The following is an 18,976-nucleotide window of genomic DNA, read 5'->3' on the forward strand; positions in this document are numbered from 1 at the left end:
CAAGTGGACCGTGGGTAGAGAACCACTGATCTAGAGGAAATAACCCTCAAAAAACAGACTAAAAATGTGAGGTGAAAACACTATACCAAGCTCCATCTCCATCCATGAAGAAGAAAGTGAAGGGGTTCGAGGCAGTGCTGCCCTCATATGGCCAGGAAGGAGCTAGGGCCACAATGCACGAGTGCAACCCCTACGAGTACTGCTAGGCAAAATTCTCTGGCTTCAGTGCGCTGGGTGTGCATGCACACCAACATGAAATACACACCTGCATCTAAGAAAAATAATGCAGAAAGGGCAAAAAAGTGTTCAATAAATATCTGTTCTGAATTTGAAAAAAGCCAGATGTAGCCATATATGAGGATGAAACACTTTCTACTCCAATAGTAGTTCAGGGGGATATTAAAAACAGCAGCTACTAAACTTAGATATTTTTAAAATCAGCAGGTTTACATTACTTGCAACCCCCAGTTTTAAAACAGCTGGCCAGGGAGTTCACTAGACCACTAATGCTGATTTTCAATACCTCTGAGAATACTAGGGAAAAAAAGCTAATATTCTCCCAGTATTTAAAAAGGGTAAGTGGGATGACCGTGCCTATCAGACTGACACTGATTCCAAGAAAATAATGGAACAGCTGTTCCAGTACTCAGTTAATGAAGACTTCAAGGAAGGTGATATAATTAGAATCCCCCGTTTTGACAGGCATTATCCCAGGACAAAATGATTCTGAAAAGATCCTAGGGATAGGGGTCAGGGTTAGGGTCATGGTGAATAATCAGGTGAACATAAGTCTCCAGTACAATGCTGTGGAGACTTATGATCCTTGGAATCTTGAGCTGGAGTAGGGCAGTTGTATATTACATCTATCTGGCACTTGTGTGACCGCTATTGGAATACTGTGTCAATTCAAGAAGAGTATTGATAAAATGGAGTGGGCTCCACGAGGATGATTAAAGGACTTGAAAATATACCTTGTATCAATAGATACAAGGAGCTCAGCCTGTTTAGTTTAACACAGAAAATGGTAAGAGGTGACTTGATCAGAGTTTAAGTACCTACATGGGAAGCACAACTTTGATAACAGGCTCTTCAATCAAGCAGACAAAAGTATAGCAAGATCCAATGACTGAAAGCTGAAGCTAGACAAATTCAGACTAGAAATAAGGCGCACATTTTTAATAGTGAGGGTAATTAATCATATAGCAATTTAAGGGTTGAGGTGAATCCTCCATCACTGGAGATTTTTCAGTCAAGACTGTTTGTTTTTTTTCTGAAAGATATGCTCTAGTTCAAACAGGAATTAATTCAGGGAAATTCTATGGTCTGTGTTATGCAGGAGGTCAGACCAGATAATCAGTGGTCCCTTCTGACCTTGTAATCTATGTTATTTACCTGTAAAACCATCTCACTGCTAATCAAGTATTCAGATTATTATTAAACATTATAAAATTTATTTCAAACATTTTTACTGTATATTTACTGAATACATTTGTGTATATATAATTAGCAGCCTGATATGACTGGAGCATCTCTTACAGAGAAGTTAGGTTCTACACATTTCGATTGTAGTGAAACACTGCAACTGCAAATTAGTAGGCATCTTTCAGTCTCAAGAGACCATGGGTATGCGGCCCTGAAAGGTAAAGAATTTACTCTGTTTTATGGCACCTGCAGATGTGGCTGAAGAGACCCACTCGAGAGAGACAATCGCTGCCAAATCTGTCACATTTAAAGATATTTCAACCCTTTAGGCTCTGCCTTCTGTGAACTCTTTTCTCCTCTTCTAAGCTGGACTGCTTCCTCTCGTAATTCCAGAGACCTTTGTTTAGCTCTTGTCTCCAAAGGCTGTGGTCTTGAGTGTGATCTTCCCAGTTGTCCACATCCATGTCCATTTCTTGAGGTCTCACTTGCACACATCCTTGAAATGTAATTTTGGACACCCTTTGGGTCTTTTTCCAGATGCCAGTTTGCCCTAGAGAATGTCCTTTGGGATGTGCCCATCATTCATTCAGCACACATGCCCAAGCCAGTGGAGGCATCTCTGTTTGAGGAGTGTTTGCATGCTGGGTGTGCTGGCCCGCTTGAGCACCGAGGTGTTGGTGACTGTCCCTCCAGGAGATGCCAAAGATTCAACGAAAGCAATGCATATAAAAGCTGTTGAGCCTCTTTTCCTGATAAGAGTATAAGGTCCACGTCTTGCTTCCATACAAAAGCTAATACATGCATGATAAACACAGATCTGTGTGTGTTCTGTCAGTTTGTTGTTTTGCCATACCCTCTTACTCAGTCTAGACATTGTGGTGGTGGCTTTTCCAATGCAGATGTTGAGTTCCATTTCAAGTGAAAGGTTGATTATGATAGTGGAACCCAGGTATGTGAACTCGTTCACCACTTCAAGTTCATAGTTGTTGATCTTGATGGAGGGTGCTCAACTCCTTGGCACATTGTTAGTCTTTTTTAGGCTTACGGTAAGCCCAAAGTATTGGCAGGCTTTGGAAAAACTGTCCATAAAGTTTTGGAGATGAGCTTCTATGTGGGCTGTCACTGTTGCATCATCAGCAAAGAGGTGGTTTTGGATAAGGGCTTCCCGAGTCTTGGTTTTAGATCTGAATCTTGCAAGATTGAACAGCTATCTATGAGATCTTGCGTGCAAGTAGATTCCCTCAATTGAGGAACCAAAAGCTTATTTTAGTAGCAACGAGAAAAGATCCCAAACAGAGCTGGGTCAAGTACACAGCCTTGCTTAACTCCGCTACAAATCTGGAAAGCCTCAGAGACTGAGCCACTGTATTGAACTGTGCTGTACATGTTTTCATGGAAAGATCGACTCATGCTTAAGAGCTTGGGGGGACATCCAATCTTTTCTAGAATCGCAAATAATCCACTTCTACTGACAAGGTCAAAAGCCTTTGTGAGATATGTAAAGGGGCTTTTTTTGTTCTCTGCATTTCTCTTGTAGTTGTCTCAGTGAGAAGATCATATTAGTAGACCTTTCAGCTCTGAAGCCACACTGTGATTCAGGATAGATTCAGTCTGCAAGGGTCTGAAGTCTGTTCAAGACAACTCGGGCAAAGGCTTTTCCCATAATGCTAAGGGAAATGCCACGATATGCTGACATCTCTCATTTCTTGTGGTACTTCGCCTTCTTTCCAGTACAGGCAGAGGAACTCATGAAGATGTTGCAGTACAATAGGTTTTAGGCATTTTATGATCTCTTATGGTATGCAGTCTTTTCCGGCAGCCTTTCCATCAGGGAAGCCATCTATGGCAAGGCTAAGCTCCTTGACAGCTGGTTCATCATTAAGTTGGTTCATGCAGGCAGGCTTCCGATGGCGTTGACAGCTGCGTGCGTAACAATATTTTCATGAGAGTAAAGTTCAGAGTAGTTTTCTACCCATTGATCCAACTACTTGCTGCAGTTGTTGATTGTTTCCCCTGTTGTTGATTTCAATGGGGCTGTCTTCTTTGAAGTAGGACCCAAGGCTTTCTTGATTCTATCATACATGTTTCTAATGTTGCCTGCATCAGCTGCTACTTGGATGCTTTCACGTAAGTGCAGCCAATAGTCCTGGTTCTTGTCACTCTCAATGCTTGTAAGGTTTTTTTAATTTGGGTCTCCCTTGTAGATGATTTGGGCTGTGCATCTGGCCTCCATGAATGGTGTCAACACACTGGGATATGTATGAAACCAGTCATTAGTCTTATTTTCCTTCTTCCCAAAGACAGACAGAGCTGCATCATAGATTGTGTTCTTCAGTTGCTCCCAATTCAGCTGGGCACATGTGGCACAATCACTGAAGTCAAGGGATTGTGGTAGTATATTTTTGTATTGCTGTGACTTTTCTTGGTCCACAATGGCACTGATGTTAATACAAGGACATCCTTTTACTTTAGATCTGTGTATTTTCTTTGGTTTAAGTCTGACCTTGCTGCATACCAGAGAGTGGTCTGTGTTGCAATCAGCACTTTGATAGCTGCGGGTAATGAGGACGGTGTTAAGGTTGGTATGCCTTATGAGAAGATCCAGATGGTGCCAGTGGCCAGATCTGGGATGTTTCCAAGACACTGTGTTGCGGCTTTGTTTGGAAGAATTAGTTTGTTACACAGAGGATGTAATAGGAAAATTCTAGCAGTCTCTGACCGTTTCCATTCATCTGACCAGTTCCATGTTGACCAAGACAGTTGGTCCATGCTTCATGATCAGCTCCCACTCTTGCACTGAAGTCCCCTAGCAGGAAAACATATTCATGTTTTGGAATCCTGCTGATGGTGGTGTTCAACTGGTCACAGAACTGGTCCTTGATGTCAGAAAATGAGGAGAGTGTTTGGGCATACACATTCACAAGGTTGACTGGGCCCTCAGATGTGAACAAGTGTAGTGTCAAAAATTCTCTCTGATCCATTTATAGGTGACTCAACCATCCCCAGAAGTGAGTTCTTGATGGCAAATCCCACTCGCATTTCTTCAGCACTGTTTCCCTGCCAGAAAAATGTGTAGTCTTTTTCCCTGAGAGATCCACTTAATGCTAGCCGTGTTTCTTGGAGTGATGCAATATCCACATTGAGTCGATTCAGCTCATTATTATTACAGCAGAAGTGGTGCGGGCCACAGGGATATGCTGGCCGCTGCTTCCCGCCGCTCCCATTGGCCGGGAATGGCGAACAATAGCCACCGGGACCTGCGAGGGGCCATGCCTGCAGAAGATCAAAGAAAATGTCCTGCAGCCCACCAGCGGATTACCCTGATGAGCCACAGACCGACGGTTGCTGACCCCTGATCTAGACCCTGCTGCAAGTCATCATTTTTCCAAGCTATCCTTTTGCAACTCTTCAGTTTTTTGCAACAGATCAGTTTATTCCACACCCTTAAACATTTCTGTGAGCATGCTAGATATTTTATGTCCAAATCACAGAAGAAACAATTTGGCTAAAATGTTTGCCTTCAGAAAGTATGGGATGGGGAAAGAGATTGGTTGTTTTTTTTAAACTTAGAATTTTTAAGTGTTTTTAATCACTTAAGTGTTTTTAAGTGAAAGACTGATGAGAACAGTCTTGACTTTCTTATTCTTGCCATAAGCAGATGCAGGATGAGTCACAATGAGACACAGGATAACAGTTTGAACTCAAACACATTGAATGCTTAGTTTTTGTTGTGGTCATGAACACATGATAAACTTCCCACTCAACATTTTCAAAGTCTTGGCTATTCTCTGGGAAAACTAGTTAAAATAATAAAGGAATAAGACCTACGTTATCTTCTAATTACTGTAACTTCAAAAGAGGTTTTGTTTTTTTTGCCAACTATTAAAAGCAAAGTAGGTAATCACTATTAATGAGTATTCCACTACTCACTTGTTATTACATAATTATAAGTCTAACTGTTACCACTAGCTGAATCAATACTGACCACCAATACATTCACTTAAGGCACTTAACCCTCTCCGGGTTTTTTTTTTTTAATCTCTTCATTAGTGAAGGAAAAATGGCTCCCAATTTTAATTAAAAGTTCAAAACTAATCTGAGCTGAAGGAATCTACACAGAATATATATTAGAAGATTTTTTTTTTAAAGCTATCTGTTGCTTTCACCTTTTGATTTGCTGCTTTGTACATTTTTGGAGGGACATAAGAACAACCATACTTGGTCAAGACCAATGGTCCCTTTAGCCCAGTATCCTGTCTTCTGACAGTGGCCAATGTCAGGTGCCCCAGAGGGAATGAACAGAATAGGGAATCATCAAGTAATCCATCCTGTCACCCATTCCCAGTTTCTGACAACAGAGGCTAGGGACACTTCAAAACATAGTTTTGCATCTCTGCCCATTCTGGTTAATAGCCATTGATGGACCTATCCTCCATGAACTTATCTAGTTCTTTTTTGAACCCTGTCATAGTCTTAGCCTTTACAACATCCTCTGGCAAAGAGTTCCACAGGTTGACTGTATGTTGTGTGAAGAAATACTTCCTTTTGTTTGTTTTAAACCTGCTACCTATTAATTTCATTTGATGGCCCCTTATTCTTGTATTATGAGAAGGAGTAAATAACAACATTTCCCTATTTAGTTTCTCTATACTACTCATGATTTTATAGACCTCTGTCATATCCCCCCTTAGTCGCCTCTTTTCCAAGCTGCAAAGTCCCAGTCTTATTAATCGCTCCTCATACGGAAGCCATTCTATACCCCTAATCATTTTTGTTACCCTTTTCTGAACCTTTTCCAATTCCAATATATCTTTTTTGAGATGGGGTGACCACATCTGCACATAGTATTCAAAATGTGGATGTACCTTGGATTTATAGAGAGACAATATGATATTTTCTGTTTTATTACCCTTTCTTAATGATTCCCAACATTCTGTTTGCTTTTTTTAACTGTTGCTGCACATTGAGTGGATGTTTTCAGAGAACTATCCACAATGACTCCAAGCTCTCTTTCTTGAGTGGTAACAGCTGATTTAGACCCCATCATTTTATATATATAGTTAGGATTATGTTTTCCAATGTGCATTAGTTTGCATTTATCAACACAGAATTTCATCTGCGATTTTTTTGCTCAGTCACCCATTGTGTGTACAAAGTATTCTTTGTAATTCTTTACAGTCTGCTTTGGACTTGACTATCTTGAGTAATTTTGTATCATCTGCAAATTTTGCCACCTCCCTGTTTAACCCCTTTTTCCTGATCATTTATGAATATGTTGAACAATACTGGTCCCAATACAGACCCCAGGGGGACACAACTATTTACCTCTCTCCATTCTGAAAACTGACCATTTATTCCTACCCTTTGTTTCCTATCTTTTAGCCAGTTACTGATCCAGGAGAGGACCTTCCCTCTTATCCCATGACAGCTTACTTTGCTTAAGAGTCTTTAGTGAGGGATCTTGTAATAATTTAATGCAATGTTCTCTATTTATAAATATCCTGTAATAGCTTTATAAATAAGCTATGTATAAAGCAGGTCAAGTCTATGGAATTCAGCAATACAACAATAAGTAAAAAGTCTGCAATGAGGCTCTGGTGGAAATGCACTGACCAACAACACACTTCCATGTATCCAAACAATTTTACATATTTATAGACTTACAAAGAGAGCACTCACTATGATTTAATACATTCCTGTTTGTTATCATGATGACAAGACTTGGCAACCAGTCCACAAAATGGAATCTGGTCTCCTTTTGAGGATGCTTTACATAGTCCCTCTCAAACAAAGCATGAGCACAGCAACCACAGATAGAATTTAGGAGGTACAAAGGGGAAGACAGAAATTTAGTTATGTAAAGATGTGGCTATTCTTACAGACCACAATAGAAAATGGTTATGTTTTAACTATGAGGTGAAAAAATAAACCAAGACTAGCTTGTCCCTCTCTCTCCAATTCAGAGGCCCCAGGTGTTGATTCATAAATTCCAAGACAGTGGATACACTGGCAAATAAGGACCCACAATTCAATACTGGTAAGGTTCCACCAATGTAGCAAAAATGGAAGCAGAGGTATAGATGGCGGTAAAAATCCCTGAGCCTTTACCACAGTACAGCTTCCACCAAGGCTACCACCAGTGGAGCTGCACCAGTGGTGTATTATGGCCCTAATCACAGAAATGTAGGGCAGGAAAGGACCTTTAGAGGTCATCTAGTCCAGCTCCCTGCACTGATGATGCTAGTTTAGATAAGGCCTTAAAAGCTGAGACTGCATTACCTCTAACAGTGGCGTGTTTGAACGTGGTCAATTTGAACAGCTAACACCTTTTCTAAAATGGCTTTTTCAACAGATATCTTTGTGGAGTTGGAGTGCTCTTTTTTCAACTTGTATATAGGAAAAGCCAATATACAGTTTTGTTATAATTTAGTTTAAGAAGAGTGAACAGAATGCATCATTATGATGAAAAAGTTGATAGAAATATTATAAGGACAACATCCTTAAGAGGATTTCAAATCACAACTTCTAAAACGTTAAGACACTATCCCTTAAGCAACCATTTTTAGTTATCCATAGAGATTTACAGGAATTAGTCAGTTACATGCTAACTATCCTACTATTCCCTGAATACAACAGACAGTTACAAATAAATAACTTTAGAAGTTGCATGTAAGGGCTATATTCATTACTCAACCTATTCCCTAGTTCATATGCATATATAGAGAGAAAGAGAGAGTATAGATATAGTGTATGACTGTTTTCATCACAGTAAGGAAGCAGCAAACTGGTCCTGGCTGATCATGTAATAATGCCATGATTACACCATGGGGCTTCAGAAACAATCATAAGTTTTGTGGATAAAGCACACAATAAGAAGCCAATAAGAAGCACGTTTAAGTGCAAGGATTCAAAAACTGAGGAGAAAATTTTGAATTTGCCAAAAATAAATCAGGCATAAGTATTTAAGACCAATGAGCAGTTTGTTGCACTTTCCAACATATGAACAGCATCCAAACGATGCTACTTTATACTCATCTTTTTAATGTGCTAATTTGTGATAAAAGTGATAATATGATTTTACAATATAGAGATTTGGTTCACATGGAAAATTCCGTGTTGAAATCAATGTCAGAAGAGATTCTGTTTGTGCACATATTAATAATTTATATGATTCAGGAATCATTTTGGCTAGTGAAACAGGCTTAAATATTTCTCGAGAGAGAAAGAGGCAGGTTTACATATCCATAGTTGTAGCAAATTGGAAATTCAGTAGCATTCTAGTCATTTATAGTAAAAATTGACACATACAAACATCATAAAAACAAAGTAACATCCTTCATGAAAGCTGAAGGAGCAAGAATTTTTTTCCACATTTCATTGCCCTATATGCTATAAATTAAAAAAAAAAAAAAAGAGGACAATGAAAATGTAAAACAAAGCTTCTTGCTTCTGCAGCTTTCACCAAATATGCTACCATACCCTCCACCCCCACTCCTCATAGATAGTGATTTTTGGTGGGCTGTTTTTGTTGTGGGGAGGGGATAGACTGTCATCTTTTTCTGGATCTCAGATGTTGATGTACATTGATCCACTGTAGATCCAATACTGCTCTCAGGCCTCCAAAAGCTCTTTGGAACAATGATGCGCTGAGATTATAACTAGGAGATTTCTGATCCTACTCCACCCCCTCTGCACGTCCATTCTATTTGCTCCACTAAGATTGTTAGTAATTTTAGGATTACTAAAACATGTCAGAGAGTTTCTAGACTGCTTATTAAACTGTACAATGAAGGAGACAACACAGGGTACTGGAAAATATGGAAGGAAAATGATACAAATACAAAATCTACATTGCAACTGGCTGTCATCTGCCCAACAAGACTGATGACAGAATCTCAGTTTGAAATGGTAAAAAATTAGAGATTTTTTTGTAAATAGCCTTATAAAGGTTTACATAAAAATCTTTAAGAAAATTAAACTCAGAATTAATTCACAATATTTTTAATTTTAAATAGATTTGTATGAGAAATTACCTCTTCTTTCAGTGCATGTTTCTTCTGCTCCAAACAGATTTCTTTAGCTCTCATCAGCTGCAGAGTCTCCTTAGAAACTGCATACTGCAACTTTTCCATACGTTCTACTGCTGCTGCCCATGCTGCCTTACCAAACCTTTTCTGATCTGCTCGCATTCGATCATACACAGCTGTAAAAGAAAAACAGAGCTCTCGTTAATACAGATAAAATACATGAAATTTGATGTGCTGTTAAATTTCATATACAATTTGTTAGCGCTATCACAATTCCTATAAACACATCAACAATTTCTGCAATAGTAATAGCTATTATGAAAATAAGTTTCCAGGAGCTTAAACATGATGCATGATTTCTGCAACTACACAATCTCCCCAGAACTATCATTCTCCATTATACTTCTGCTTCTGACCACTGCAGACAGTTTGAAATTTAGTAAAATTTTAGAAACCTAGTTTGTTTCAAATTTCTGTTTCCTTTGTTTGAGGCACTTGCCAATGTAAAGTTTCGAGGTATATCATAGTACTCCACAGTTCTGCAGCCACAAAAAACACCCACTGACGGAGAAGCTAAGCCTTTAAAATAAACAACAAGAACAACAGTGTAAAACATACTTACCTGAACTAAATCTGAACTGGGAGGGACATAACAGTTTTCAAGTACATAAAAGGTTGTTATAAAGAAGAGGATGATAAATTGTTCTCCTTATCCTCAGAAGACAAGGGCTTAAATTGCAGCAAGGGAAATTTAAGTTAGACATTAGGAAAAACTTCTCAACTGTAAGGGTAGTTAAGCACTGGAACAAATTACATAAGGATGTTATGGAATCTCAGTCTCTGGAGATTTTTAAAAACACATTAGACAAACGTGTCAGGGATGATCTACATCAGGGGCTCCCAAACTTTGGTATGCAAACCTCCTGGAATGCCCCCTCCCCCAGACATTTCTGGGGGGTCTGCAGGAGAAATTATGTAACAGTGGATTTATTATTTTATTTACTGCATTTTCCTAATAGCCTAACCTTAAAGCTTTAAAACTCTGTGGGAATTTGTTACATAAAATACGGTAGTTAATTTACTTCAAGATATACCAATGAGAACACAGATATACAGAGACCCCTCACCTCCAATCACCGTACAGCCTGGGTTCAGTTGCCCAGCAACTGTTCGGTCTAAACAAAAACAACTGATACAGACTAACATGGGTACCACTCTTAAAAGTTGTCCAGTCTAACTGAGCTCAAAACTTAGTCAGGGGCTTTTTTTTGGTTGTTATAACACTATAACTATATCTGCACGTAACAGTGAAATATGGACAAATGGCTAAAGATAGGTATTGTTAAGAAGAAAACACAAAGTATCAGTGCAGAGAAGGGTAGGGATAATGGGGCAGCTGGCAGATCTGCAAGTGGGTGTGACCAAGTGCCTGGGATGGATCACACTGAGAATGCCACACTCAGGGCAGACTGCAAGAAATAGGGCAGGCAATCCCCAAAGCTGGTGGTTTATTCTATAATTAGATTCACCACACTAGTAATAAAACAGCTTCTGCAGTACCACACTGGTGAACCAGAAGCCAAAACACAGTCCCCTTTAGGCATTCCAGCCCTTGGCTCCCATCCAAACAGCCAAGTCTAATATAGTAAGAAGTTATTGAAAACCCAGTTCACCATATGTGAGGTTCTTACTAATCCCAAAGGATCAGACACTTACCCCCAGGTCAATATGTATCTCAAAGCTTACTCAAATATCATGTTTTCAGATTTCAAAGTAGCAGCCGTGTTAGTCTGTATCTGCAAAAAGAACAGGAGTACTTGTGGCACCTTAAAGACTAACAAATTTATTTTAGCATGAGCTTTCGTGAGCTGCAGCTCACTTCTTCGGATGCATAGAATGGAACACACAGACAGGAGATATTTATACATACAGAGAACGTGAAAAGGTGGAAGTATGCATACCAACAGGAAGAGTCTAATCAATTGAGATGAGCTATCATCAGTAGGAGGAAAAAAAAACTTTTTGAAGTGATAATTAAGATGGCCCATAGAAGGTTTTCAGACAATCTTTAGTAAACTAATGAAAGATTTATTAATAAAAGGAGAGATATAAATGGTTACTAGATCGTATACATACAAAAATGATTGCAAAGTCCTTATATCGGGTTTGTAGCAGTGATGGAATAGACTGCTGGCTTGCAAAAGTCTCTGGTAACTTTCAAAAGATTGGAAGGCCTCAGTCCATAGTTCAAGATGCTCCTTTTACTGTAGTTGTAAATCCACAGTCCAGAGAATTATAGCAGGAAAGAAGAAAAATCGAGTTGTCTCATGTGTCTTTTCTATTCTTTGCCTTGTGCATGGAAATTTACTGTCCCAAACAAAGCCCACAGCCCCTATGTATGGAAAATTACTGGCCCAAGATGGAGTCCAGGGTCACATGAACATATCACATGTCCCTATATGTTTTGCTGAATCACAAGGGGTGGCTCCTTGCTGTCTGAGGCATCCACAGGAAGACCTACTGAGCGGGATGAGTTTCTTCAATGGGCCATATCAGAGAGTGGAGTGATTTTAATGGGCCAAACTTACTGACCTCCGAGCGATAATCTTCAGCCCTGCGGTGGGGTGGGGGCGTGTCTTAGGGCTTCAGCCACATGGGAGGTGCCCGCTGGGGCTCGGGGCTTCTGCCCCACTCCTGCTGAAGCCCCAACCCCAGGCGGCATCTCCCATGGGGCTGAAACCCTCAGCTCCCTGCCCCAGTCTGGTAGGCAGAGAAGGGGGTGGGGGCTGCGAGCCGCATTTTAACTGTAAAAGGAGCCACATGCAGCTCACAAGTCGCAATTTGACAATCTCCGACATAGGTTTACATTAGGGCTAGACAGCTATCTGGTGGTAGTCATCCAGGAATACAATACATGTTTAAGATACAAGTACATAGCCAATATTCATAACTTCAGATACAAACATGATATGCATATAAAGAAGATAATCATACTTAGCAAATCATAACTTTTCCATTGAAGTTTTATATGCCATACTTTGTACCAGATTTATGGAAATTGTTTAACAGTGGTAACAACAGTGATATAAATGGTCACCTTTCATATACACAGCATCACTGGGGTACGCAGGCAGCTGGTTGATCTGGAAGTGGGTACACAATAAGAAAAGTATAGAAACCTCTGATCTAAATAATACTTTGTCCTGTTTCAGTTCAGGAGACTGGACTAATGACCTACAAGGTCCCTTCCAATCCTACATATCTATACCACCTCCAGGGCCCTACGTTTTAGCTTAACTGGTTGCAAAGAAAACTTTCTAAATGTAAACTGAATGATAAAGACTCAAGTCTGCAAACAGCCTGAATAATATCTTTAAAGTAAGTGTGAGCTTCCACATTTACCTATTGAATGTTATCTTTGAGCCCTTATAGTGGCAATCTAAATGCCAATATTATTTCACTGCTAATCATTTAAGCACAATGGTGCAAACTATCTCCAGAGGCAACCACCACCTGCCCCCTTCCCAACTTCCTCCCAAATAGTAATATGTGAGAGGCAATATAATTGCAACTTCCTGATATTTATTTATGACCTCCAGGTTGAGGCCCCTGATTTAACAGAAATATCCAGCTGATGTGTTTAGCCTGTAATTCTAAACTGCCTCCCATATGTTCCCAACTGCTAAGTGTCCCAAATGTCACCTTCTACCTACCAAAGCCTCCCTTGACAACTTCTACAGTGCAGTTGTGTGTTCAGTACAAATCTGCAGCACTAAGAAAACTAAGAATTATGGGGCAACAAAATTACACTTTAATATTAAATTTTAACACCACAATGAATATTGTACTGATTGGGTATTTAACGTAACAAAACATTTTATTTTAAAAGTTGAAGCTGTTGGAAAATCCAAGTTCCTTGCCAAAGAATTAGGTTCAAGTTAACCATACAGAGTACAGGAAGACCTGGACATAACCAGATGAAGCAGAACTTCTTCAGGAACCTTCCAGGATAGCAGAAGTCCCTTGCCTGATCAAGATTAGAACTCACTTATCTTGAGCACCAACCACTACTTGGGCTGAGACAGATAAGCCATTCACTGATTTAAACCATGCAGGGCAATTACATGATATTATTTGAACACTTCTGCTAAGCAAAACTCACTGAAATTCAGGAGTCCACAGATGAAGCATTCAGTCTCCAGACCCCCAATCCTCAAAGGAATTTAGGCCTAAATCTGGGCCCAGGTGTTTAAAGCAGTGGTACCCTCAGTAAGGGATAGCTGTTGAATGGCAAACTAGTAATATGGTTACTCACACCTTGCTTCCTCACTCAGTAACAAAATCTGTCCTTATTTTTATTATTCTTAGAATTACCATAGCACCCTAATCATACATGAGGACCACATTGTGGCAGGCACTGTACAAATATGAACAAAAAGAGCTGCCCCAAAGACCTGACAATCTAAATATAAGACAAGAGACAGAGGGATGGATTGATGCAGTGTTGTAACTATGTCAGTCCCAGGATATTGAAGACAAGGTGGGTGAGGTAACATCTTTTATTGGATCACCTTCTGCTGGTGAGAGAGACAAGCTTTTGAGCTTACACAGAGCTCTTCTTAAGGCCTGGGAAACCTATTCAGAGTGTCACAACTAAATACAAGGTGAAACAGATTGTTTAACATAAGTAGTTGACACATTTTTTCAAGGGACCATTCTAGCTACTTCACCTACATTGATGGTAAATAAGTCACAGGAAAACATTTTTCTGACTTAAAGTCTTGTCTATACTTCACAGCACACTTAACTAAATAATGTTTTTAAAAATTCACTGTAGTTAAACAAGTTTAACCCTTGCTTAAATCAATGTAGCTTGCATTGGTAAGATACTGACTTAAGCTAAATCAATACAAGGAAGGGTAGACCAGGGGTCAGCAACCTTTCAGAAGTGGTGTGCCGAGTCTACATTTATTCACTCTAATTTAAGGTTCTGCGTGCCAGTAATACATTTTAACATTTTTAGAAGTTCTCTTTCTATAAGTCTATAATATATAACTAAACTATTGTATAAGGTTTCAAAATGTTTAAGAAGCTTCATTTAAAATTAAATTAAAATTCAGAGCTCCCCAGACCGGTGGCCAGAACCCAGGCAGTGTGAGTGCCACTGAAAATCAGCTCGCGTGCCATAGGTTGCCTACCCCTGGGTTAGACCAATTTAAGCAAGTCTACATTAGGGTTTAACTAGAGTGACTTTTAAATTGATTTTGCTAAACTGGTGCATTTTCTAGTATAGAAAAGGCCTCAGTTACATCAGGGCAGACTTTCAACTAGCAGATACCTTTTGCAGATGAACCTGAGTAAAATATTCTCTGAGTAGTGTAGCAAGATAGTTACAGTTATGTAAGGTCTAACTGATGAGAAAAGGAACAAGAAATGCTGAGTCAGATAAAATTGATATTATGGTTGCCACCTGCCTGAAAAAAGAAAATCCTGCAGGAATTCTAGTCTACATGGGGGGTGCCTAATCACAAAAAGTGCTGCTGTGGAGAAGCACAAACACAATTGCATTGAGGGGGCGTTTTTGTTTGCTATTATGGGTGTTTGAGAAGGACCACCAATTGAAGAGAGAGATGGACAGGCAGAAACAGGATGAAAGGAAAAAAGAAAGCTCCAGTTTCCTCTTAGGGAAAAGAAAAGCCAACAACACAGAATCACAGACTTTAAAGGTCAGAAGGGACCATTGTGATAAATTATTCTAGTCTGACCTCCTGCATGTTGCAGGCAACAGAACCTCACCGACCCACTCCTTTAATAGACACCTAATCTCTGGCTGAGTTACTGAAATCCTCAAATCATGATTTAAAGATGTCAAGTTACAGAGAATCCACCATTTACTCTAGTTTAAACTTGCAAGTGACCCATGCCCAATGCGGTAGAGGAAGATGAAAAACTCCCAGTGTCTCTGCCAATCTAACCCAGTGGATAATTCCTTCCCAACCCCAAATATGGTGTTCGGTTAGACCCTGAACATGTCGGCAACACCTACCAGCCAGACATCTGGGAAAGATTTTGGTGTAGTAACTGAGAGCCCTCTCCATCTAGTGTCCTGTTACTGGCCATTGGCAACATTTTTTGCTATCAGTCAAAGATTGGCTACATGCTGTTGTGGGCAGTTTCATCATAACATCCCTCCATAAACTTATCAAGCTCACTCTTGAAGCCAGTTAGGTATTTTGCCCCCGCTGCTCTCTATGGAAGAGCTGTTCCAGAACTTCACTCCTCTGATGGTTAGAAACCTTCATCTAATTTCAAGCCTAAATTTGTTGATGGCCAGCTTATATCCATTTGTTCTTGTGTCCATGCTGGAGCTTGATATTTATCCCTCTGAAATATTTAGAGAGAGCAATCAGATCCCCCCTCAGGCTTCTTTTGGTTAAGCTCAACAAACCCATCTCTTTGAGTCTCCTCTCATAAGGTAGGTTTTTCCATTGCTAGGGGTACGTCTACACTACGGGACTATTCTGAATTTGCATAAACCGGTTTTGTAAAACAGATTTTATAAAATCGAGTGCGCGCGGCCACACTAAACACATTAAATCGGTGGTGTGCGTCCACGGTCCGAGGCTAGCGCCGATTTCTGGAGCGTTGCACTGTGGGTAGCTATCCCGTAGCTATCCCATAGTTCCCGCAGCCTCCCCCGCCCCTTGGCATTTCCGGGTTGAGATCCCAGTGCCTGATGGGGCAAAAATCATTGTCACGGGTGGTTCTGGGTAAATGTCGTCAGTCACTCCTTCCTCTGGGAAAGCAACGGCAGACAAGCATTTCGCGCCTTTTTTCCCTGGATTGCCCTGGCAGATGCCATAGCATGGCAATCATGGAGCCTGTTTTGCCTTTTGTGACTGTCACCGTATGTGTACTAGATGCCGCTGACAAGGGCGATTCAGCAGCGCTACACAGCAGCATGCTTTTGCTTTTGCATGACAGCAGAGATGGTTACCAGCCATACTGCACCATATACCAATCCATAAATTGGTAAAAAGATGAGCATGGCTACCAGTCCTTTTGCACTGTTCCATTTGCTGCTGTCATAAGTGCCCCTGGCTGCTCTTAGCCAGGGGCGCAAAAGCCAAAATTGGGAATGACTCCCTGAGTCAATCCCTCCTTTTTGGTATCTAAAAATAGAATCAGTCTTGCCTAGAATATGGGCAAGTGTACTAGAGAACCACTGTATCAGAGAACCAGAGAGCACAGCTGCTCTGTGTCAGATCCTGCAGAAATTATGAGCTGTATGCTATTCACAGGGGGTGCTCCTGCAACAACCCCACCTGTTCATTTCATTCTTCCCCCAGCCTTCATGGGCTACCGTAGAATTGTCCCCCCACTTGTGTGATGAAGTAATAAAGAATGCAGGAATAAGACACAGTGACTTGTTAGTGAAGGCAGCCTCCAGCTGCTATGATAGTCCAGACAGGACAGTAAGGAGTGCATCCCTCTGCTAGTTCAGGGGCACTTGAATCTTTTCTTTACACATGAAGGGTGGGGGCTGATGGAGCTCAGCCCCCTGTTGCTATGACGATGATGGATATCAGCCATACTGCACCATCTACCAGGAAAAATTAGGACCAGGCGACCTTGACCGACCTGTCCCAAGCAAGTTGGTATGGTTACCAGTCCTTTTGCACTGCCCCATGTGCCAACAGGCTGATGATGAGGACGGGTAGCAGTCCTATTGTACCATCAGTCAGCCATAGTGTGGGGGGAGCAAGGATGTTGGTGTTGAGTGCTGCACCATCGCGTCTATCTGCAGCATTCAGTAAAGATAGGGTGACATGTAAAAGAGTCAAGACAGGATTGTTTTCCCTTTCACTTCTGGGGGTGGGTGGGGGGGGTGCGTAAATTGCCTAGCTATGCCCTGACCCACCGCGGACACTGTTTTTGACCCTAGAAGCATTTGGAGCTCAGCCAAGCATGCAAATGCTTTTCAGAGACTGCAGGAACTGTGGGATAGCTTGAGTCCTCCAGTCCATGAGCGTCCATTTGATTCTTTGGCTTTCCGTTACGCTTGCCACGCAGCAGTGCGCTGAGTCCCTGCTATGGCGTCTGTCTGGAGATATTTAAAAAATGATTTTGAATTTCGTCTTCTGTAACGGAGCGCTGATAGAACAGTTTTGCCTGCCCTTACAGCGATCACGTCCGCATCGTCCATGCTGGAGCTCTTTCTTTATTTTGATTTTTAACTGCATCACCACCCGTGCTGATCGGAGCTCCACGCTGGGCAAACAGGAAATATTCAAAAGTTCGCGGGGCTTTTCCTGTCTACCTGGCCACTGCATCCGAGTTCAGATTGCTGTCCAGAGCGGTCAGTGGTGCACTGTGGGATACCGCCCGGAGGCCAATACCGTCGATCAGCGGCCACACTAACCCTAATCCGATATGGTAATACCGATACTAGCGCTACTCCTCTCGTTAGGGAGGAGTACAGAAACCGGTTTAAAGAGCCATTAAAATCGATATAAGGTGCCTCCTAGTGTGGACGGTTGTGGCGTTAAATCGGTTTTACGCTCCTAAAACCGGTTTAAACGCGTAGTGTAGACCAGGCCTAGGATAATCCTAGTAGCCCTTCTCTGCACCTGTTCCAATCTGAATTCATCTTTCTTAAACCAGAATTGCACACAGTATTCCAGATGAGGTCACACAAGTGCCTTGCACAGTGGTACTAACACTTCCCTGTCTCTATTGGAAATATCTCGCCTGATGCATCCTAGGACTACATTAGCCTTTTCCACAGCCACATCACACTGACGGGTCCATAGTCATCCTGTGATCAACCAATACACCCAAATCTTTCTCCTCCTCTGTCACTCCCAACTGATACAAGAAGAATTTTTGCTATAAGCTGGGTATGTTAGTCCCTACATGCATTACCTTGCACTTTGCTCTATTAAATATTATCCCATTTCTATTACTCCAGTTTACAAGGGCATCCAGATCTTCTTGTATGATATTCCAGTCCTCCTCTATATTGGCAATACCTCCCCACTTTGTCTCATCTGCACATTTTATTAGCACATTCCCACTTTCTGTGCCAGTAATAAAAATTTTAAATAAGATTGGTCCTAAGACCGATCCCTGAGGAGCCCCACTAGTAACCTCCCTCCAGCCTGACAATTCACCTTTCAGTATGACCCCTTTAACCAATTCCTTGTCCACCTTTCAATTTTCATCCTAATCCCCATCTACTCCAATTTAACAAATATTTTCCCATGTGGAACCTTATCAAATGCCTTAGTGAAATCCAGGTAGATTAGATCTACTTAACTGATTTTTTTAGACAACGGAAATTATCTTCTCAAAAAAGGAGAGCAGGTTGATCTTGCACAATCTACCTTTTGTAAAGCCATGTTGTATTTTATCCAATTACCATTAACATCTATATCCTTAACTACTTTCTCTTGCAAAATTTGTTCCAAGACCTTGCATAGAACTAGGATCAAACTAACAGGCCTATACTTTCTCGGATCGCGTTT

General features: G+C 40.9%; 1 protein-coding gene across 2 annotated transcripts in view; it reads right to left on the reverse strand.

Moving 5' to 3' along the window:
- JMY (junction mediating and regulatory protein, p53 cofactor) overlaps positions 1 to 18,976 on the reverse strand; it is a 134,973-nt gene that overhangs the window by 71,647 nt on the left and 44,350 nt on the right. For both annotated transcript variants that reach the window (XR_005600510.1, XM_039544878.1), the window contains exon 4: positions 9,456 to 9,625. Coding sequence is in view for 1 of the 2 variants with exons in the window: in XM_039544878.1 (XP_039400812.1) it covers positions 9,456 to 9,625 (170 nt within the window). In the remaining variant the exon portion in view is untranslated. The remainder of the gene's footprint in view (positions 1 to 9,455; positions 9,626 to 18,976) is intronic.

This window comes from Mauremys reevesii, linkage group 6 (assembly GCF_016161935.1).
Source record: "Mauremys reevesii isolate NIE-2019 linkage group 6, ASM1616193v1, whole genome shotgun sequence".
Classification (NCBI taxonomy): Eukaryota; Metazoa; Chordata; order Testudines; family Geoemydidae; genus Mauremys; species Mauremys reevesii.